Source organism: Aulonocara sp. 'chitande type north' Nkhata Bay, linkage group LG8, assembly GCF_057382095.1.
Source record: "Aulonocara sp. 'chitande type north' Nkhata Bay isolate Kocher_YH1m ecotype deep benthic linkage group LG8, A_spYH_male_GT1.1, whole genome shotgun sequence".
In the NCBI taxonomy this organism is placed as follows: Eukaryota; Metazoa; Chordata; class Actinopteri; order Cichliformes; family Cichlidae; genus Aulonocara; species Aulonocara sp. 'chitande type north' Nkhata Bay.
Window position 1 is genome coordinate 6,549,286 of NC_141351.1, and position 23,179 is coordinate 6,572,464.

Below are 23,179 nucleotides of genomic sequence, written 5' to 3' on the forward strand. Positions count from 1 at the left end.
GTATTTTGTTAACATAAGCAGTTATGCTTGGGTTTTTCATTCCACGCAAGCATCCTCCTAACTTCTACCTACTCCTCGCCATCACAGAATTTAGCTGTTCGCCTCTCCAGGAAATCACCGGTAGAGATCAAATTAGCCTTTGAGCTACCTTGATCTCTGCTTCTCTCCTTTGGTGCTTTTTGTTCTTCCTCACATCTCTATATCTCGCCCAGGAAGTGTAGCATTGGGTCCACTGGTCGATAACAGTCCCCGGATTTGTTGGGATTTAAGACTTTATTGGTTTATGGATGAGAGAAAACGTGAGTCCACATCAACATCAAACAGAATGGTAGGGGTGGGGATGGTTTGCACACAGAGTTAGCTTCCCAATCCGTAGTGAGTGAGATATGCTAATAAATCTTGAAAACTCTGTGTGTGAGTCCCTCTGCAAGTGTGGGTATTTCTGTGTTTGTGCATGCTCCTCAATCTCACAAGCACACAACCCCTTCTTCACTATATGTGTCTCATGTTCTCACCAAACAAGTCTCATGTGTTTCCTCCTTTGTCTCTCCCTCACACACACACACACAGAAGCTATTCCCTTCAATGCGTCATTGACATCCACTCCAGCCTGTAACGTGGCTCCCCTGTCACCTCCTGACACCATCCTCCAAACATCCAGTCTACCAGCCGCCTTGAATTATTAATCTAATATGCCTATTTGACAAATTCAGCAGTTTCACTTAGTTCAGCAAACATTAGAAGCAGGAAATTTTTGTTTATGTTTTCTGGCTTTTTAACTTCCTGTCCCTCATCCCTCAGCTCTCACGCTACATTCCATTCCTCTTTATCAGCCGCCGTCACAGTGATTTGCTAAAGTGGATGTGAAAGGCAGCAAGTCTTGTTCACGCTTCTTTCTTATACAAGCCATACATTTGCTTCAGTAATGTTGAACTTTCTTCTGCTTTTGTACTCTTGGACCAAGAGAGGAATGTGTTGGGGTTTTTCTGCTTCTCTGCTCTTATGTCTATTCCTATGTTGTTGTTGTTTTCAGTGATAATATATGCAAATTGCAACCCTGGAAAAAAAAACGTAGGTCACTCTGCTTCTGATAATCAGCTCCCAGCATTACATAAACAAAGAAATTGCTTTTGTGCATGTCATTACATTTGAGCATCACAGGAGCTGCTTGACTGGTGCTGCTTGACCCAACTCTGAGTGCCAAAATGCTCCTCCACCTCATCTATATTTCAGCGCACCGAGGGTGTTCTGTAATAATCCCAATTTGCAAGTATGCAGTGGCGCTACTCTGCTACTTCCAAGCACCATAATCTTTAGTCACATTCTGCTAAGGGGCTGGAGGGAACAAGGGTCATGACAGCTTGAAAGCCTATACTGTACATGCACAGTCTGCAGCAGCTATTGCCTGTGCTGCTGGAGTACTTTTATTTCCTCTAAAAGCTCAGCTTAGCCTTCACAATTTCTGAAGCCGTGACTGCTCTTATTGCTGAAAGACTTTCAGTGAGTCATGTTACCAATATTATACAAAATTTTACAAAAACCTTATTAATGGCCCCCAAAAATACGGACATTATTTTATGATTTTAATTTTTTTTAATTTTTTGTATTTTGCATTAACTGCAGGTGACTTAAACAGAATTCTTCTTACCATGTGTTCCCATGTATGTGGCTAAAGACTGGCCATAGGAACTTGTAGGTGTTTATGTGCTGTGAAAGCAAATTTTAATTTGTGTCTGCAGTTTCAGATTCAAGATACGATGATCATACCCATGCGTTATCCTCTACGAAGGAGTCCTCTTCACCAAAGAAGTGGTACTTCAAGTATCATCATGAAGTCAGGTTTCTAACAAATTAAAACTTACATAAACATGCTCATTTATTACCATTTTTATTAATATCAATGTATTTTCAGTTACTTATTACAGACATATTAGCTAAGCTAGCCAGGCTCTGTAAAAAGTAAATTACACTTACCATTGCTATTAACCCTGAGGCACACAGGCCTAGTGACTGGTCGGCAACCACCTGACTTTAGGAAAAATGTGTTTCCCCTTACTGGTTAGTGAGTGGTTGCCGGAAGTTGCTGGCTGTTGCCAAGTGAAATAAGTTGCAGAGAGGGTAAGATTAAGAGAGCCTTATCACTGAAGCATGTTTCAAAAGGCACCATTTTTACTTTAAAGTTGAACCGTCTCTATTCGCGGTTTGCGTGTGCTCTTCACAAGGTGACTACTGCTAAGTGTGAGTACAAGAAAAATAATTATTAGAATACAATGTGTTAAATTTGCTTAGATAAGAGGGTCCAGCAGTAGATAGGAGGAATAGGGAAGGATTTGTCTGTCTGTTTCAGTTGGTTTAGCTATAGGCCTAAGAACGTGTGTAATTGTTTAGAGGGAAAGGAATTTATGGACACTGTCATTAAAGGAGACAGGAAGCTACAGTTGGGGATTGCTGATGCTGATGCTTGAACCTTTAATAAAAACTCATAATTGTTATAAACTTACAAGTAGGTTTGCAGGAGACTCTCCACCTTATCTGTAAATGTAAGATGCATGCTTAACTGAAGATGAATGAAGATGAATAAAGGTTTTTGTGAAAATGACTACTGAGTCCGGTGCCGTCTCTGGATGCCCGAGGAATAAAAAGAACCGGGGCGAAACTGGTTTCATAACATAAGTGAGTGTTTGTAGACAAGTCACTGTCTTCAGTGCAAACTACAGGTGACTATGGCAATATGCTAGTGACCAAAGCAATTACATGGACATTTTCAGTACAACACCATATCCCCCTCCCAGACCAATCTCAACAAGCAACCTCCATCAACCACCTACAAACAAGTCAGGGAAAATCTATTTTTTTACCTAGCAACCAGTGGTTACAAGATGGTCAAAGACTGGTCTTTAGGCCAGCGTGACTGGGGCTTTAGCAATCAATTCCAGAGTGGAAACTGTCATCAACTTTCAGCAACCACTCATAGAGGGTTGGCCAATTTTCCCCAGCAACCGACAGCTTTTTAGACCTAAAGGGCTGGAGCCAAAGTAGGATGTTATACACTGGTTCAAGAAAAAAATCTGGTTATACAGAAATGTACAAAGCTGACCCTTTGACCTAAGGATTTCATGGTTTCAATCGCTAGTTCCCAGTCTTGCAGAATAAACCATATATACTATAAAAGCACAACATTTTCACAAGCATTGAGCTTTAGAGAAAGTGTCTGTGCTTTTGCCATTTTCCCAGCATTTCTGATATTTATGCTAAACTAAGCAGCTGCTGACTCTACCAGCATATTTATTGTAGAAATAATACAGCAATGAATTGCATTTCTTCAGAAACTGAGTGTGTGTCTGTTAACATCCGGAGGCTTTGAGTTTGGACCTTAGAGCCCTGTTGACTCTCAGCCCCCCCCCCCCCAATTTACCTAACCCTGCTGTTTCTGTCTGTCTTTCCCTAATGAGAGCTGCAAGAATGCATCAGGCCTTTAGCCGTTTTCTCTTCTCTTTCTGTTTTCTCTCTCTCTGTTTTGCCTCCTACACTGCAGGCAGGCAGGCAGGCAGGCAGTGTTAAATATCTCATCTTATTTTATCCTCTGGGCTGCCATCAATTTCAAGCTGTTCTCTTCTCATTTACATCGGTGCTACACCAAGTACGATATCAGGATTTGCATCAGCTATGAAACGTACCCTTTCATTCATATGGCTTAGTGCAAAGAGAGGCAGATGAACAGTTTTCAGCACAATCGTTCACATGTGCCAGCTGACCTGACATTCCATGCGTGGAAACATGCTCATTCCTCCAAACACATTTATGGATCACTGGATTTAATTCCATGTGGCATGAAACAGAAGTGACAGCTGAATCAATTATGTTGCATTTTTTTGTCTTTCTCTTTCTCAACCACACTGCCACAGCTGCCTGCTTCATGTGTTCATACTGACATTGAGCTGTGGATCGTCTCCCTAAAAGAGGCTGGACAAACATGAACGTTCTCACTCACTGATCAGAGGAGATAGACACGTCTTGGAAGATGTATTGCAAAAAAGATGTAGCGCAAAAGAAAGCGCTCCACTGCTCTCTATGGGCATTTTTGTGAAAGTGCAGTACTTCAATCTTCAGAGTATGGACAAACCAGTATCAATAATTTTGTGTTGTTTGGCTGCAATAGTGTAGTAGTACAGTTACCCTTGAACTGAAAGATTTCATTGTTTTAAGTTACCAGGGACTACTTTTGACAAGAGATGTAGCAGATCCTCTTTTTAATGTCTTATTTCCCCTTCAAGTTAAAGAAACTTGATCTAAAAATAACAATTTTTTTTTTTAAAGTTTTTTCAGCTGGGTTTTTTTTTTTAAGTTTCTTTGGTTGATTTTATCCCCCTTTCTTTTAGGCATTTTATATGATTAAAAATTCAAATAATGTCCCCTTACATTAACATTTCTAGGCAATGACCTCATTTAATTGGAGTCTGCATACTTTTCTTCTAATGCAGGATTCACTCTTCTTCACAAACATATTATGTTGTGCAAAAAACGTTGACTTGAATGTCGGGCAGTTTGTGTAATTGGAATAACTAGCTCATTAGCATGTGAAATAAAGATTCTACTGCAGTCAAAAGATCTCATTTATTTGAAAGACTGGTGATCAAAAAATGTAACACTATGCAATGTGGTGAATTAGCAAAAATACCTGCAAACCTATAAAACCAACATCAAAATTAAGTAAATGGTTAATAACACATTATGATGTAAATATGCAGCTAGCCTAGCTTCATTATTAGGTTTTTAAAACATTGAATTTATATACTTGATGCTGAATATAGCAGGCTACTGTTGGTATATTGTTGCCTACATTTATAAATACTATCAACATTCTTTTAAGTTCACATAATGTGCTGGCTAGAATTGATTAAGATTTTAATAAAAATACGTAAATTAACGAATACGCTACCAGTTAGCTTAGCAGCAAGCTAACAGGCAGTTGTTTGTAAGGCCCTGAGGCTATTATAGTTAGCTAAATACACTACTACTAGCTAACATTAACTATGCCGTTCAATTCAAGACACCATTGTAGTTAAACAATGAGAATGTTGCACTTTCAGTTTACCCATTGTGTCATACATTGATAATTTGTTATTCAATTTCACAGCTAGGTTGAAGGTCTACAGACTAAACTGCAATGTGAATGGAATTCAAATCCAAAATAATCCTAAGTAAAAATGTACACTCACTGGTCACTTTGATAGACATGGTTAAGATGACCTGCTAAAGTTCAAACTGAGCTTCAGAATGGAAAAGAAAGGTGATTTAAGTGGCTTTGAATGTGGCACGGTTGGTGGTGCAGGTGGGTTGATCTGCGCATTTCAGAAATCAATCTAGTGGGATTTTTACCACAAAAAAATTTCTGTGGTTCACAGAGAATTATCTGAAAAAGAGAAAATACCCACTGAGATCTGGGCTGAAATGTCTTGTTGATGTCAGAGGTCAGAGGTTCAAGCTGTGCCCTATTTAGCAGAGCATAGCAGCTCCGTCACTTTCAAATTTAAATGATGAAAAAACATGCAGAGTGTACTAGCTGGTGGAGGAGGCCGCCTACTGGCAATATGTCTAGGAGTGAAAACAACTGATGCGGGCCATTTAATAGGCTTCTAACATTCAAAACAGGTGCAAGAGCTCAGTTTCTGTTCAAAGCACAAACCTTCCCGGCAGCATTACTCTGTCCATGCAGCACAGGCTGAATGCTGTGTCCCCTTCTAGCACCAAAGATACCTGTGATGTTGGCTGGACTGCTGCAGCTCCCGATTTAATATTTTTCTCTCTCTACACAACATCTTCTTAGCCTTCAGTTTGAGAGAAATGTCAGCATTAGATTATATGTACAGACTACTAATAGACCTTGAGGTACAGACAGACTGTCATATACTTGCAGAGTGTGGTTTATGAATGGAATAGAAATTGTTACATTCACATCCAGTCTTGAGGAAAGGTTTTTAATAAGATTTTGGAAGTGTAATGATTCAATTCTATTAAACACAACAGCTTTGGTGGGGTTAGCAATAATGTAAGAGGTACTCTATACATGTAGCTATGGGTAAACTATGAAAAACATTAAATAATTATTTTCAAAAACCTGTAATTACACTTTTTCTGCATCTGTGATTAACTCTTTATTCTGCACGAACTCCAGACTTTTAGATAGTTGGCAGCAATGTCAATTTTTAAAGTAAACACTTTATTTTCTGCATTCTGGTGAAATTTGATGTGCAAATCTGTGTTTTTGTTTCACAGCTTGTGGCAGAAATATCCTTTTGTAAATACAAAATTCAGGCACAAGGTTAGAATTTCAAATGTAATCGCACATAATGCAGTAAGTTTTTCAGGCATACTGTTCTGCTTTCCAATATGCATTACTCTGAATTTATCGATTTAGCTGCTGAACCGACAAACACAGGACTGATGTACTGAGGCGCTCTTTTGTGTCTTTTGTTAGAGCAAGAAAACAGTTTCTATGCTGCGTATTTATTTAGAAGTCCTAATCATACTAGACAGCGGGTCTGTTTTCTAGTATGATTTTGAAGAATCACATACATATATGACTGTAGTAAATGGTAAATGGTAAATGGCCTGTATTTATATAGCGCTTTACTAGTCCCTAAGGACCCCAAAGCGCTTTACATATCCAGTCATCCACCCATTCACGCACACATTCACACACTGGTGATGGCAAGCTACATTGTAGCCACAGCCACCCTGGGGCGCACTGACAGAGGCGAGGCTGCCGGACACTGGCGCCACCGGGCCCTTTGACCACCACCAGTAGGCAACGGGTGAAGTGTCTTGCCCAAGGACACAACCTCCCAACTCTTGAGCCACGATCGCCCCACAGTGTACTGACTGATAACATATCGTACCTAAAGATGTGTCTACAAATTATTGAACAATTTCGGAATAACGGTGCACAACATAAAATAAAAAGACCTTGAATATCTCATCATTGACTGTACATAATATGTACAAAAGAGGACAAGAGAGAAGGCGAAACATTATTGTATGCCTGTGATCTTCAGGCTTATCAGTGTGCATCTCTGATAGTGCAGTGGTGCATTGGTGCCTGCGGAAGTGTCAAGACAATGCTATTATTATGATTTGAACCTATGTTTAAGTAGAATCAGTTTATATTCAGTAAAAAGTTGTTATTGGTGAAAATTTTGAGAAGCACTGACTAAGATCATATCACTCATCCTTTACTTACCAACACCATTAATACCATCCTTTAGTGAACGTGGGTTTTAATTAGTGCTTAGTTAATGTTTGCAACAGCTCTTTATCGTTCATTTATTCAAAATCTGAATATTGGAAGATATTCTGTTTCCTGATGGAAAAGACAGAGAGTTAACAAACATGTAAGTTTTCTGCTTAAGCTTATAAATAACTTAACCTTATCATTAATCAAATACAACAGAACAGAGGAGAAAGAAAGAAAAGACCTGCAGAGATAATTCACAACAACTCCCTCGGAGTAGGTACATCGCAGCGTGAAAATCAAGGTGGCTAAATTAAAGCCTGAAGTCTCACAGGTATAAATGAGTATGTCTCCCTGAGTATAGCGGTGGTTGGCTTAGTATTATCATGTGGGCAAAGATCCTTTTTGGTCCCCTCTGCCTTCTCCTTAACAGAGACATGAGAGCTGGCACAACAGAGCTTTTTAAAGCCCATCCACCAGGTTTTGTTATGTAAGCACATTGCAGCTCTGTGTATGTTAGTCGATTACAGGAATAATCAACCGCCAAATGCATTACAACTGCCACTAAAACAGCAATTGGTGATGACCAACACAAAAAAGCCAGACATTTTTTGCTTTATGTAGACTAATAAATAAGTTTAAATCTATGTGCTACATGTGCCAAACATCATGATATGTTTACCGAGAGCGAGAGAGAGTTATCCCTATAAAAACTTGCATTTAGACATGTAAATACTTTTGTGCAAATTGGTACTTAACTCTAAATCACACTGAGAGTCTCTCTGAACGGTCATCACTGCCTTTTTTATTGCATCACATTATCCTGATGATACCTGCTATAAACCTCCCTTTCACTAGATGGCGCTCTTGCCCGTAAACGTCACGCTTGCACTGACGTTTGTTTCCGCCTCACCGGAAATGCTGCTTCAAAACACTTCAATGGCTGTCTTGCAGTGACTTCGACCGCTTTGGGCAAATAGTTAGCTCTGAAAGTCGGGGATAATTTACTTACCTCCGCGCTTTGGGGACATTTTTAAGCTCAGACATGGCGGGGCCGCTGCTGGAGTTTGAGACCGAGATGTTCCTGAGTCTCTTCGGCAGTGACGGGCTGCTAGTAACGGCTGAAGGCTTGGGGATAGACCGAATCCTACTGCAGTTCTTGCGGGTTTACTCGGAACCGGGCAGCCTGGTTCTTCTGCTCAACACAACCACACCAGAACAGGTTAGGAGAGGCTGGATTAGCTAGAGGCACAGCTCATATGATTATCTCACACTTTACCCGGTGCGAGGTGATGTGCCCCAGCAAACTGACTTAACAGTGCCTTAACATAAACCATACATTTAAAAAAAAATAAAAAGAAAGAAAGTGTTAGAAGTTAGAATTTGGAAGGGGCCACTTTTTTTGTCCATAGACATGGTGGCTAAAATAGATGAAGATAAAAGAGATGTGCACCTGCTAACAATTTTGGCGCCATCTCGGTTTCATACATTATTTCAGATGAAATTGTTGATACATTTTTTGATATATAAAGAATTTATTATAGTTTATTATTTTCATCTGAAAGTTGTTATAGAATCCCCTCTGTGATGGAGCTCGTCTAAGAAAGATAATTTTAATAACAGTAACGTTAACTGCATGAGGAAGTCAGTAGTATCGTGCATGAGGACAGCGAGAAAGCAGTGAGATGTGAAAACCCCGTCTTTTTTATTGCAATGGTGATGGACAGATTGACAGATGAAGTCAGGCTGGAGTGTCTTTGGACATACGACATTACGATCTGTAGTGGGAGCAGGTGGAAGAAAGTCTGGAGAGGAGATGAAGTAAAGACAGAATATATGTGTGTGAATGAGAGGGAGACGGGTGTAGCAATGACGCTGCAAGGATTAGAGGTAGTGAATGTGGATGACTTTGAATACCTGGGGTTGACCATTTAAAGCAACTGATGGTGAAGCAGAGAGTGTCAGGGTGATTTGTGACAGAAGGATAACCGCAGGAGTGTCAGGGAGGGTATGCAAGGTGGTAGTCAGACCTGCTATGATTTGTGGTTTGGAGATGGGGCACTGACAAGAACACAGGAGGCCGAGCTAGAGGTGGCAGAGATGAAGATGCTCTGATTTTTATTGGGAGTGATGAAGATGGACAGGTTTCGAAATGAGTACTTCAGCAGTTTGGGTTAGAAATTTAGAAGGGAAAGGTTGAAAGAGTTTGGACATGTGCAGAGGAGTGGTTATACTGGACAAAAGATGTTGAATATAGAGCTGGAGGCAGGAGGAAAAGACGAAGACGTCAGAGGAGGTTCATGGGTGTAGTGAAGGAGGACATGGAGAGGGCTTGCGTGACAGAGGAGAATGTTGGGGATAGGGTGAGATGGAGGCACATGATCCTCCCGAAAAGGAACAGCTGAAACAGGAAGTATTGCATTTTAAAACACACAATTACAAAGTGGTTCAGTTGGTATAAAACCACACATTAAAGATAGAAGTGTAAATGTCCTTACATCAGTTACTACATAAACACTTGCATACACACATTAGAAGAACAGGAGCCAAAAATAATGGGTGAAAGACTAAGGAATAATTATTCTGTAAAAAACTTATTCAGCCAACCTGACAGGCTGAGGACTACAACCTCAGAAGCGTGATCGCCTCATTATTAAAATAAGAGTTAGAAGACCCTTTTCAGATAATCAGAGAGGCTGACCGCTGAGCTTTACCTCATGTTTGTGTGGAACATAGCGTACAGCTTTAACCAAAAGCTTGCTTCTTTTCATCCTGTCTTCTCAGGAATATTTCACAGAGCAGCTGCGAGTGGAGGGTGTGACCCACCTGCCCAGGACGGTGACCACTGATGTCCAGAGCACTGAGCGTTACAATGTTTACACCGAGGGAGGGGTGCTGTTTGTCACCAGCAGAATCCTGGTGGTGGACTTCCTCACGGACCGCATCCCTGCTCATCTAATAACAGGTCAGACTTGTACATAGCTAAATTCATATGAGAACATTTTATTCAGAATCAGAATCAGAATACTTTATTGATCCCTGGGGGAAATTATTTTTTGTTACAGTGCTCCATTTTAAACCAACATTAAGACAAGACAGACAATACGCTAACTAAGAATAGTACAATATATACATATATATACATACATACATACATAAGTCACTTATAAATAAATAGTTGGAAAAGAAACATGTGTAGCTGTAGCAGCAAACAGTGTGTTAAGTGGATGCGTTGTACAGGGAGATGGCCACAGGCAGGAATGATTTCCTGTGTCGTTCAGTGGTGCTTTTCGGTAATCTCAGTCTCTCACTGAACGAGCTCCTGTGACTGACCAGCATGTCATGGAGTGGGTGGGAGGTGTTATCCAACATTGTCTTTATCTTGGACAGCATCCGCCTCTCCGACACCACCTTGAGGGAGTCCAGCTCCATCCCCACAACATTGCTGGCCTTACGGATCAGTTTATTAAGTCTGTTGGCATCTGCGACCCTCAGCCTGCTCCCCCAGCATGCAACAGCATAGAGGATCGCACTGGCCACAACAGACTCATAGAAAATCCTCAGCATTTTCTGGCAGATGTTGAAGGACCTCAGTCGCCTCAAAAAATAGAGACGACTCTGGCCCTTCCTGTAAAGTGCTGTGGTGTTTTTAGCCCAGTCCAGTTTATTGTCAATGTGTACTCCAAGGTATTTATAGTCCTCCACAATGTCAACACTGACCCCCTGGATTGAAACAGGGGTCAAGTGTTTCCTGGTCTTCCTGAAGTCCACGATCAGTTCCTTGGTCTTTGCCACGTTGAGCTGCAGATGATTCTGCTCACACCACGTGACAAAGGAGTCGACCACAGCCCGGTACTCTGTCTCATCATCCCTGCTGATGCATCCAACCACCGCAGAGTCATCAGAAAACTTCTGAAGATGGCAGGTCTCTGTGCAGTGGCTGAAGTCTGTGGTGTAGAGGGTGAAGAGGAAGGGGGAGAGGACAGTCCCCTGTGGTGCCCCTGTGTTGCTAATCACCTTGTCAGACACACACTGTGGGAGACGTACATATTGTGGTCTTCCTGTCAGGTAATCAACAATCCAGGACACCAGAGAAGCATCCACCTGCATCGCTGCTAACTTATCACCCAGGAGGGTCGGCCTGATGGTGTTGAAAGCACTGGAAAAGTCAAAAAACATGACCCTCACAGTGCTCGCCGGCTGGTCCAGATGGGTGTAGACACGATTGAGCAGGTAGATGATGGCGTCCTCTGTTCCGAGACGAGGCTGATAAGCGAACTGAAGGGGATCCAGATGTGGTCTTACTATGGGTCGCAGCTGGTCCAGGATGAGCCTTTCCAGGGTCTTCATGATGTGGGAGGTCAGTGCCACGGGCCTGTAATCCTGGGGGCCACTGGGACGTGGCGTCTTTGGTACAGGGACGAGGCATGATGTCTTCCACATCACCGGGACCCTCTGCAGACTCAGACTCAGCATAAACAGTTTATGAAAGACTCCACACAGCTGGGGGGCACAGGTCTTGAGGACAAGGGGACTCACTCCGTCTGGTCCAGCAGACTTGCCTGAGTGAAGTCTCCTCATTTGTATCTCAACCTGGTATTGAGTGAAGGTGATGGGTGGGGGAGGGGTGTCAGGAATCTCACAGGAGGCAACATGTGAAGAGAGAGGCTGGCACAGTGGTGTGGCTCTGGATTCCAGGCTGACTACAGGTGAGGTTGTGGGGGTGGGAGCAGACACTGTGGTGTCGAATCTATTGAAAAACAGATTCAACTCGTCGGCTCTATTCTCACCTCCCTCAGCTCCCCTGCTGTTGGTTGGCCTGAATCCAGTGATGGTCTTCATGCCCCTCCACACCTCTCTCATGCTGTTCTGCTGGAGTTTCCACTCCAGCTTCCTCCTGTAATTGTCCTTAGCCTCTCTGATCTTGTCCTTTAGTAACACCTGGATCTTCCTCACCTCCTCTTTGTTGCCCCCTCTGAAAGCCCTCTTCTTGTTGTTGAGGAGGGCTTTGATGTCCTTAGTCACCCACGGCTTGTTATTTGGGTAACAATGAACAGTCTGAGCTGGAACAATGGAGTCGGTGCAGAAAGTTATGTAGCCTGTGATACACTCAGTAAGCCCATTGATGTCCTCGGCGTGAGGCTCACAGAGTGTTTCCCAGTCGGTCACCTCGAAACAGCCCTGTAGTTCCGCTATTGCCTCCTCTGACCACCTCCTAACAGTCCTGGTGGTCACAGGTTCCCTCCTCACAATTGGCACATAGCGGGGGGTGAGGTGAATCAGGTTATGATCTGACCTACCAAGTGGGGGGAGGGAGGAGGAGCTGTATGCATCCTTGACGTTAGCATACAGTAAGTCTAAAGTTTTCTCTCCCCTGGTGGGACAGTCCACATATTGTTTGAATGTTGGTAGTGTATTGTCCAGTGATACATGGTTGAAGTCACCCGAGATCACAATAAAGGCACTCGGGTGCTGAGTCTGTAGCCGAGCTATGGCAGAGTGGATAGTGTCACATGCAGCTGTGGGGTTAGCAGAGGGGGGAACATAGACAGCCACCAAGATGACGTGAGAGAATTCCCTGGGTAAATAATACGGCCTGAGTCCAACAGCACACAGTTCAGTGTCCGAGCAACAAATCCTTTCTTTGATTGTTATGTTGGCAGGGTTACACCACCGGTTGTTAACTAAAACAGCAATTCACAGCCGTATTTATCACTAGCAGTCCAAATTGGATTGCAATACTTGTTTGAGTACTTGTAGTTGCAACATATGGTTATGCATTTGAGTTATCAGTAAAATTCAGTGGCAGCATGTTGACTGAATGACATATAGTTAAACTAAACTCCTTCATGCAAAGGTTAGTCACTCCTAACAGCTAACTTTGGCCTTTCCCATGTAATGTTTTCTTGCATGCTGCTTTGTTACTTCGCAGCTGTTGCAGTCTTATGAGTTTCATGATGTCATTCAGCTCATTTGAGTTTCTTGCACTATTGTGGACTGCATTTGGCAACTGTAGTCTTGGTTCTGCTCCGCAGAGTCACTCTGAGCGGGTAGAGAATAGGCTGCAGTCTAAGGCTGGGAAGTTGGAGTCCATTCACAGGATGTGGAAGTTGGTGGACAGACAGCTGATGTCGTTATTGTGACGCAGTGTATTATTGTTATACTGTCAAGTATTTATAGTATTATTTCTTAACTGCTGAAAAAGTTTGAAAACATGCTCTGGCATACACATCCACCTCTTACTACTGCCACAGTTACAATCAATTTCTGTGGGAAAATAATAATAAGAGAAATATTTTATTTATCTCTATGTGGGTAAGTTATTGTGTTACAGTGCCGCAAATATGACAAAAACAACTTATCTCCAAAAAATAAATATGGCTCTTAAAGGGAAAAAAAATTACACTTAAAAATGAGTGCAGTTAAAGCGAACAGCTTAATCAGAAATCGAAATGTGATACAGTAAGGAGATTAAACAGGTGTTGTGGTTTAAGTAGATAAAGATTTTCTGTATCTGTCTTTATGGCAGATGTTAGAGAACACCTTCATCTACATCTGCATTTCACTATATCTACAGTCACTAGGATGACCTCTGTGTGAGCTAAAGGAGGAATCCAAACAGTGTTTTGATCTAAACTGGATTCAGACAACAACAACGATGTTGTTTGAATGATATGGATGCACTCCAGCAATGGATGACATCACTTTTCTATCACAACTTGTGCAGTCCCTTCACGTTTCTTCTTACCTGTCAGAGTCTCTACCTAAACCAGTGGTTCCCAAACTTTTTTTGCTGGGCCCCCCTTTGTTTTACAAGAAAAATGTTCAATGAGATGAATTGCAGAATGGCAGATAGAGACAAAATACTGTTACTGTTAATCTGACTATCTTCAGGTTTTACACGCTTACATAGACACAAGCCCGGAGGAGCGAACAAAATCTACCGCCTTGCCAGCAGCCGCCATCGAGCAACACAGGATATTGGCCAGGTCAAACACATCAAGGATGCCAACCATCAAACCCTCTGCGACCCGCCCGCCATCCTCAATCGCTGGAGCGAGTATTTCTCCGATATCTGCAACGTGGAGTTCCCTCACCAGCCAATCCACAGTGCCCCGCCCGTCCCAGGACCTGTCCCGCCAATCACCATCAAGGCAGTGGAAACAGCCGTTAAAAATATGAAGAATGGCAAAGCGACCGGACCAGACGACATACCAGCCGAAGTCTGGAAGCTGCTCGGGCGCCAAGGCGCCTTAGTCCTCGCCAGCCTGTTCAATAGCATCATCAGAGACGGGACCGTCCCAGCAGCCTGGTCAACCAGCATAACGGTGCCCATCTGGAAAGGGAAAGGCGATGTGGCTGAATGCTCTAACTACCGCCCGATCCGACTCCTAAGCCATACCATGAAGGTTTTCGAACGGATCATCGACGCCAGGATGCGAGAAATCGTCAACTTAACGCCCAACCAATGTGGCTTCATCAGGGGGCGTGGCACGACGGACGCCATCCATGCTGCCCGCCTGCTTTTGGAGAAGCACCGAGAGAAGTCCAAGACCATCCACATGGCCTTCCTCGACTTGGAAAAGGCATTTGACCGTGTCCCACACTCATCTGGCACTCCCTGCGATCACATGGAGTTCCTGAAGCCTACGTCAACTGGACAAAGCTCCTCTACCGACAAGTCACCAGCGTGGTCAGAAGCCCAGTGGGAACATCGCCGCCCTTTAACATCAATGTGGGCGTCCATCAAGGCTCGGCACTCTCCCCGCTGCTCTTCATCCTTTGCATGGACACTGCGACGGCGGATCTCCAGTCACCCCATCCCTGGACACTTCTCTACGCCGACGATGTCTTCCTGGCCGATGAATCGCGAATAGAACTGCAATACCAAACGCAGCAGTGGAAGACTCGCCTAGCTGACTTCGGCCTGAGGCTCAACACCAACAAGACCGAATACTTAGAGGCTGGCCCCCAGACCGACGGCACGATCAGCGTCGATGGAGAAGATCTGGCGAAAGTACCTCATTTCAAATACCTCGGATCGATGATCAGCAATGACGGCGATATCCTACTAGATGTACGAGCCAGGATCAACGCAGCGTGGATGAAATGGCGCCAAGTCACCGGCGTCCTGTGTGACCGAAGAATGCCCAATCGCCTCAAGTCAAAGATCTACAAGAGTGTAGTGCGCCCCGTCGCCCTCTATGGATCCGAGTGCTGGCCAGCCACCGCAAAGCACGAACAAGCCCTTCACACGATGGAAATGCGGATGCTGTGATGGTGCCTAGGCCTGACACGATGGGACCACGTCATGAACACCGACGTTAGAAAGAGGATGGGAATCGCGCCAATCACAGATAAGATGCAAGAAGCGAGGCTGCGGTGGTACGGACATGTGGTACGGCGCGATGAGAACTCAGTGGTGAGAACAGCACTGCGGCTCAGCCCCCAAGGACGTCGACCTAGAGGCAGACCAAAGCGGAGATGGATGGACCGAATCAAGGACGACGTGAAGAAGATCGAAGCCGATCTGACCGACGCCCTTGACCGACCCAAGTGGAGACGACTTTGCAGAAAAGCGGACCCTGCAACCGAGCGGGAAAAACGCTAGGAGGAAGACATAGACACAAGCAGTTGCTGTCCCTCCATTTAGAAAGGCAGAGGCGTCACGGTGTAATTATTTTATGTGTTGTTGTTTTTTTCCCTGTGTAATAATATTCAACATTGCTGTCAATACATTTTTCAAAAAATGCCTCTCTGTGCAAAATGGGTTTAAAAACATAAACAACTGTGGGGAAACAAATCGTGGCAGGATCAGCCTGATATTATTTGTATCCCGCTGTAACTTTACTGTATAAAGAGCTAACATCTCCAAAATGTCTGGAGTAGTTAGTCATTACAAGAAGTGTTTGTGAACTAAAAATCAAGAATGTGGGATACTGTTTGTCGGTGATTTGGAGAGCCCAGCGCTTGCTCCTGATGCAAGGGAAGCTAATTCTGTCGCAGAGATCTACCTCGGCACTTGTGCAGGTGAAGCCAAAGGGAAGATATGCTTCACCATGTTTTCTAGTATTTGGCTTGGAATGAAGTTGGTTTGGAAACATATTTGGCGATGCTTCATCTCCTGCTTTGCGTTTGTGTGGGAACCCCGTCAAAAACCTGTCAATGATGTTAGCATTCTTTTTTTTTTTTTTTTTTTCTTTTCATACCGCGCCCCCCCTGCAATGGCCCAGCATATCCAGGAAGTGAGAGCGGTAACAGCTCAATGCAATCCTGCTTAAAGTGCATCTAACTACACAGTCATTCAGCTCCCTCCCCCTCTGGTGAACCACTCATTTGCTGGAACAGCTCCAGCACTGAAACACTGTTGTTTGCTCTGTAGCTGCTCCAGGATTACAGGCCTCACTCAGTAGAACAGTCAGCTCCATTAGTTGGTCTGTGAAGAAAACCAACTTGGAAAACTTGACTTTAGCCATTTCAGTTTTGCATAAACCACAATGAGCACGAAAAATCAAACTTATCAGGTGACAAAGTCACAAAAAATCAAACAACTAACAGCCAGCTGATATATTATTCAGGCTCTACCTTCACTGTCTATTTGTTCCGCTCCCTTTAGGCATTCTGGTTTATCGTGCCCATAAAATCATTGAGTCATGCCAGGAGGCCTTCATCCTGCGACTGTTCAGACAAAAGAATAAGACAGGCTTCATTAAGGCCTTCACTGACAAGGCCACGGCTTTCTCCTCGGGCTTCTGCCAAGTGGAGCGTGTAATGAGAAACCTCTTTGTCAAGAAGCTCTACTTGTGGCCCAGGTACTGTCAAACTACTTCACTGTAGATGTTTTGTCTTGTGTATTTTGTTGTTGTAGTAACATTTATAATACTTCTTTTACTACTTTCTTTTTTTTTAACCTTTGCACTCAGGTTTCAAGCATCAGTGAACACAGCGCTGGACAGGCACAAACCAGAAGTGGTGGAGCTTCACGTGTCCTTAACTCCAGCTATGAGGGCCATCCAGAGCTCCATCCTGGACATCATGACCGCCTGTTTAAAGGAGCTGAAACGCTACAACCCCACTCTAGAGGCTGAGGACCTCTCACTGGAGAACACGCTGGGGAATTCTTTTGAAAAGGTTTCACAGTGTGTTACTAACATATACGACACATTTAAGCTGCCTTGACAAATTTTACCTCAGTGCGTGAAAACATTTTTGATGAAACTATTAAAGGAGGATTTTTTTGTTTTTTAAGAAGGCTTATGGTAATTGGACCGAGAAAAAAGCAGGTTGAGATGAGCCTCTTTAATTTGCATGTTAAATGTTATTACAGCGTTTATGAGAACCCAGTTTCTAAAAGAAAATTCAGGACACTGCAAAATGATTTGTAATCCATCTAAACCCTCTTAAATTTAAATTGAAAATAGTACAAATACAGTATGATCCCACAACTAATTAGGTCAATTGGCAACAGGTCAGTGGCATGATTGGATATGGAAAGAGCATCCGAGCGAGGCCGTGAGAGGTGAAGATGTTCACTGTTCTGTGAGGAACTGCGAGTTCTTTTATAATGAATGGTGCCGCGTGTGATGCTGAATAAGCTGGAGCACATCTGTGTGACTTCTCCTGCTAGAAGAGTTAGAAAAATACACCTCTGATTGTAGGTGAGTTCAATTGTATGCTTTGCCGTACTCCCATTCAGATTATCCGTCACTATCTGGACCCCTTGTGGCATCAGCTGGGAGCAAAGACCAAAGCACTGGTTCAGGATCTGAAGGTGCTGAGAGTCCTCCTGCTCTACCTAACCCAGTACGACTGCGTCACCTTCCTCAATCTCCTTGAGTCGTTGCACTCCAGCCAAAAGATCTTTGGCTCTAATTCGGGTAAACTACATTTATTTGACTGCCCTTAAATGCCAGATTGGAGGCCATTAAGAGTTTAAAATGTCTAAATTAATTGTAATTCTTTGCATTCAACCTCGCTCTTACCATCAGGTTGGCTCTTCCTGGACTCCAGTACATCCATGTTTGTGAACGCCAGGAGCAGAGTCTACCGTATTCCCGAGAGCAAAAAGAAACTTAAAGTGGGAGCAGAGGCAGAGAAACAGAAGCCATCCTCTGCCTCAGGTAACTGTGTAGTTGGCCAATCTCTGATACGGTGATATCAGAGTAGATATCCACAGAACTTGTCTGTGTATTCATGTTGGCATGACTAACTGCTCTGTCTGTGTGTGGGTTTCAGAGGTGAAGCGGGAGCTGGTGCTGGAGAGGAGCCCAAAGTGGGAGGCTCTGACTGAGGTCCTGGAGGAGATTGAGAGGGAGAACAAGAGCTCTCAGCATGAGCCAGGTTAGATCTCAGTGATGTTCAACTGTTACAATGTCATCATGAATGAGTCTGAAAATGATTTTCTATAATACGATCTGATTTTTATAAGTCATTTGTAAAGATCTAAAGATTTGTAAATTTTAGCTCACAGTTAAACTCCTCATTTGAAATCTAGACTGCCAAAAAAAGCAACACTTTGGAAACACATCAAAGCTCAATGGGGCAAAAAAATCATGCTCGAAATCTATACTGATACAGATTGGCTAATATGTTAAGAATGAAAGGATGCCATCGTTTGATGGAAATGTAAATTATCAGCCTACAGAGGGCTGAATTCAAACAAACCCTGAAAATCAAATGATGTTGCAGGCTAATGCAACTCAAAATAGTACTCAATAGTTTATATTGCCTCCACTTGCCAGTGGACCTGCCAATTCTGGTATTCTATGGCAAGTGCCAGGCAGTGACACGGAGCCCACTAAAGGGTGCCCTTAAGCTACATTTCGTAGCTCTGGCAGTTCTCCTCCTGTTTCTCCTTGCACAAAGGAGCAGATAATGGTCCTGCTGATGGGTTAAGGACCTTCTACGGCCCTGTCCAGCTCTCCTCCAGTAAGACTCCTGGAATCTCTTCCATGATCTTGAAACTGATTAACAACCCCCTCTGCTAATAAACTGAGCAGATCAATATCCCAGAAGTATAACTCACTCAGTGCTATATTAAAAAGTGTTCCTCTTATTTTTATTTATTTATTTATTTTTAGCAGCAAGAAAAGCATGAGCCACAGCTGGCATTTTACAAAGTCATCCTCGGGGTGGGCTGATTTGTCCTGCTTCACTGTGTTGTTGCTTTGAAGCTGCACAGTACTTGACAGTACACCTGTACACACTGAGGAAAAGTAGTCCACCAGAATTTGGGTCAATTGCAGAATATAGAGTAGGCCTCTTTATCCCCCGTGGACCCCCTGGCTTTCGAAGCAGGAAAATCTTTGGCCCCCGTGTTAGGATTCTGTGTGAGCTCACTTTAGGTGCACCAGTTCACGGCCTAAATATGCTTGGTGGTGTGGAAAGCACCTGTCAATATCCATATCTGTCATGTTATTTGTTATTTTATTATTACTTTAAATCAAAAAAGCTTCTCTTTTCATTGTCAATTTACATTAAAGTAGTTTTTAGTCTTTCAGGAGAATATTTTTTCCAAGTCCTTACATTTTTACATTACAATCTGACAATCTCTCTGTAAAGATCTATCTTTCTCTAACTGCCTTATGTTCCTCCCTCAGGTCGAGTCCTGATTTGTGCCAGTGACGACCGGACCTGTGCTCAGCTGCAGCAGTACATCAAGCACGGCTCTGACTGGCTGCTCAACCGGCTCTACCACCGCACGATTGGGAAACGGGACTCTGCTGCACTGGGCGCCTTAGAACTGGATTTGGAAAAAAAGGGAAAGGGTCCGGTCAGAAAAGGAACAAAGGGAAAGCAACCTGCGCAGAAAAAAAATGCAAAGACGACAAAAGGCAAAAGCAGACCGTCCTTGACTCTGACCCAGATGGTGGGGAAGGAGGAGACAGGCGAAGCGGCAGTCATGGGCAGCAGCGGAGATGAGGATGAACTGACGGATGAAGACGGAGGCGAGGAAGAGCAGCTCAAGCTAGACTTGCCATCAGATGCTTATTACGGCGTCCTGAAGGAACCACTGACTGTCATTCACCCGCTGAAAGGCTGCACCGATCCCCACAGCTTGACCCGGGTTCTCCATGAGGTGGAGCCCAGCTTTGTGGTGCTTTATGATGCCGAGCTGAGTTTTGTGCGCCAGCTTGAGATCTACAAAGCTAACCGGCCTGGAAAGCAACTTAGGGTGTACTTCCTCATCTATGGTGGCTCGACCGAAGAACAGAAGTACCTGACAGCTCTGTCTAAGGAAAAGAAGGCTTTTGAACACCTCATCAGGTCAGAGCTGTTTCTCTCCCGTTAGCCACGTTAGGTGTATTTTGTTGAGGGTCATTTGCTCACCATTTCTTGTATTTGTGTTCTTGTTTAGGGAAAAAGCTACTATGGTGATCCCAGAGGAGAGAGAAGGGCGAGAAGACACCAACCTAGACCTTGCTAGGAATCTAGATCCCGCCAATGCCACCACCAACACCCGCAAAGCAGGCAAGTCTCTGTTGTTATGCATTTTTGATTTTTCTCTCCTTTGTGTGCTAAATCGTCTTCACTATGAATTGGACCAGTTTGTGTTTTTATATCCGTTTTCTGTCCAATAACCAGGTGGCCAGGAGCAGCCCACAGAGCCCTCACGAGTCATTGTGGACATGCGCGAGTTCCGGAGTGAGCTGCCATCCTTGCTCCACCGTCGCGGACTGGACATCGAGCCGGTCACCCTTGAAGTTGGCGACTACATTCTGACGCCGGACGCATGTGTCGAGCGCAAAAGCGTCAGCGACCTGATCGGCTCGCTTCAGAGCGGCCGCCTCTACACCCAGTGCCTCTCGATGACCCGCTACTACAAGAAACCTGTGCTGCTCATCGAGTTTGACCCAGCTAAGCCATTTTCCCTAACGGCCCGCTCGGATTTCCGTCACGAGATTTCATCAAATGATGTTTCTTCAAAGCTCACCTTGCTTACGTTACACTTCCCCCGGCTACGTATACTGTGGTGCCCCTCCCCGCACGCCACAGCCGAGCTCTTCCTGGAACTAAAGCGAGGCCAGCCCGAACCTGACGCCGCAGCAGCTCAGGCGGTAACGGCCGAGTCAGACACTGTGGCTGAATCGGCAGACCTCTACAATCCTGGACCTTATGACTTCCTGATGAAAATGCCTGGGGTCAACACAAAAAACTACAGGGCTCTTATAAAAAACGCAGACAGCTTGGCCGACTTAGCCAAAATCAGCCAGGACAAGTTAGGGGAAATACTCGGAAACGCTAACAATGCCAAGCTGCTGTACGAGTTCCTGCATAATGTAGTTAATGTCCCTGCGCCCATACAGAAGACCAAACAGACATGACGAGCAGACTATATGGATATAGGAAGATTTTGCCACTGTGATTAAATTATTGCAGTAAGAGTATTTGACATATTCGGATACAAAATCAACTTTTTAAAAAATGCAGATGTTACGTTTAGATACACAGTTTTTGTGTGACTTTTATCGTTTTTCTGTTTTTATATTGTCGAAGAATAAAATCTGTCTTTTTATAATTAATAAAAAAAACTTATTTAACTTAAAAAATAAATAAAATGCACTTAATTTATTTTAAGCAAACCTTTAATGTGATTTTTTTCTTCCTTTGAGAGGAATGATAGAGTGAATTGTTAGTAATAACATACTGTTACAGTGGGGGATGCTCATATTTAATACAGCAAACATTTATTTAAAATGATATCAGTATATGTACAAGTAACCCCTCTATGCTAAATGCTGTTGGCTCTGTGTCATGTGAGTGATCAGAACTCGGGGACATGACTCTTTGAGCACAGATGCCCCACCCAATAGTTTATACACTTTCTGCTTGTGAGGGGCAGGAATCAGAATAAAGCTGGTTTTCCACGACAATGGGGCCATTCTAAATCATGTACAGTAATAATTATCTTGTGCCCATGACTTGTTTATTAAAAAAATATCACAATGTGCACTTCAGATCTGATTTCAGCTCTTCACAGTGCAGGTCTACACTGTGGAAAGTTATGCAACATATTCAAAACATACCAAAGGACTAAAGTCACGTTTTATGTTTGTTTCTTTTTCTTTTTGTTCGTTTTGCTCTTGTTGACATAGGTTTCCATTACGTATCCATTATATTGCAATCGTCTGTACTTTGAAGGAGAAATTCCGGTTTTTAAGGAGTGACCGTGCTGCCCAGTGAAGAGGACCACCCTTCTCCTCCCCTGCCGACCTCTCCCGAGCTTCCTGTCCGACAACTTCATTACGTCACTCTGCATCCGAACCTAGACCAGTCGCAGCCATTTTAGTCCGCGAAATAAACTTCAATCTCAGAGCTAGACGAATAAAAAAAAAACTGAATACTTAGCATAATTCCGTTGACGCAATTTGGATACCTCGTTGCAGACCACGGCTCGGATGGATTCGCTTTTCAAGTCGTCATATTTCGGTAAGAGCACAAACCCGGGGCGGCGCTGTCTTGTTTTTAGCATGTTAGCCCATGTTAGCTGGAGCGAGCTAACTGGAGAAAATGTTAGGAGGTTGTTGTTGAGGAGCATTCGTGATGTGCAGACCTAGACAGCAGAGCGTGGCTTGGTAAGGAAAGCATGGACAAGGCTCATTTGACTGTAACTTGATGTGTATTTATTCCCTTTCCTAGAAATGACAGTCATGAAAGCGCTTCATTATATTTTATGTTCGTCGCTGTCTGTAACTCACTCCCCTGTCAGATTTAAAGTAGTTATCCAGCCTTAGCTTAACCCACACCCACTCGCCTCTGCGATAACAGCCCAGCCGTCTCACTCAATAACACTCCCTCGGGAAAATCTATTATTGCTGCTTAAACAGACTAGCCTTTTGTGAGTATGGTGTTTGTGCAAGGTGTGTGTTTATTTCAGCCATTTCCTTCTAGCTAACTGCGGATACTGTCTGAATTGCAAGGCATGGCATACAGTGTGTTAGTGAGCCG

The 23,179-nt window shown here is 43.6% G+C and overlaps 2 protein-coding genes across 3 annotated transcripts in view; both read left to right on the forward strand.

The window, feature by feature from the left end:
- Window positions 1-8,156: 8,156 nt before the first annotated feature.
- Window positions 8,157-22,160, forward strand: ercc4 (excision repair cross-complementation group 4). Its single transcript, XM_086303001.1, has 10 exons — window positions 8,157-8,453; window positions 10,016-10,196; window positions 16,848-17,043; window positions 17,155-17,362; window positions 17,928-18,108; window positions 18,220-18,351; window positions 18,467-18,571; window positions 19,831-20,497; window positions 20,589-20,701; window positions 20,816-22,160. The coding sequence occupies exons 1-10, from the start codon at window positions 8,277-8,279 to the stop codon at window positions 21,553-21,555; spliced, it is 2,700 nt and encodes an 899-aa protein (XP_086159127.1). The 5' UTR covers window positions 8,157-8,276; the 3' UTR covers window positions 21,556-22,160.
- A 310-nt stretch (window positions 22,161-22,470) lies between these two features.
- Window positions 22,471-23,179, forward strand: part of mrtfba (myocardin related transcription factor Ba) — a 28,623-nt gene continuing 27,914 nt past the window's right edge. The window contains exon 1 of one of the 2 annotated variants that reach the window (XM_086303002.1): window positions 22,471-22,660. The gene's annotated coding sequence lies outside the window, so the exon portion shown is untranslated. Of the gene's footprint in view, window positions 22,661-22,777; window positions 22,807-23,179 lie in introns of those variants that run through there. The other variant, XM_086303003.1, reaches the window with a different exon arrangement.

What these genes read in the sequence shown, in the direction of transcription:
- ercc4 (XM_086303001.1), top strand. Translation starts at nt 8,277, where the DNA reads ATGGCGGGGCCGCTGCTGGAGTTTGAGACCGAGATGTTCCTGAGTCTC. An exon ending in ACACAACCACACCAGAACAG is followed by an intron (nt 8,454 to 10,015) that starts GTTAGGAGAGGC and finishes CTGTCTTCTCAG; the next exon opens with GAATATTTCACAGAGCAGCT. An exon ending in GAAGCCATCCTCTGCCTCAG is followed by an intron (nt 18,352 to 18,466) that starts GTAACTGTGTAG and finishes TGTGGGTTTCAG; the next exon opens with AGGTGAAGCGGGAGCTGGTG.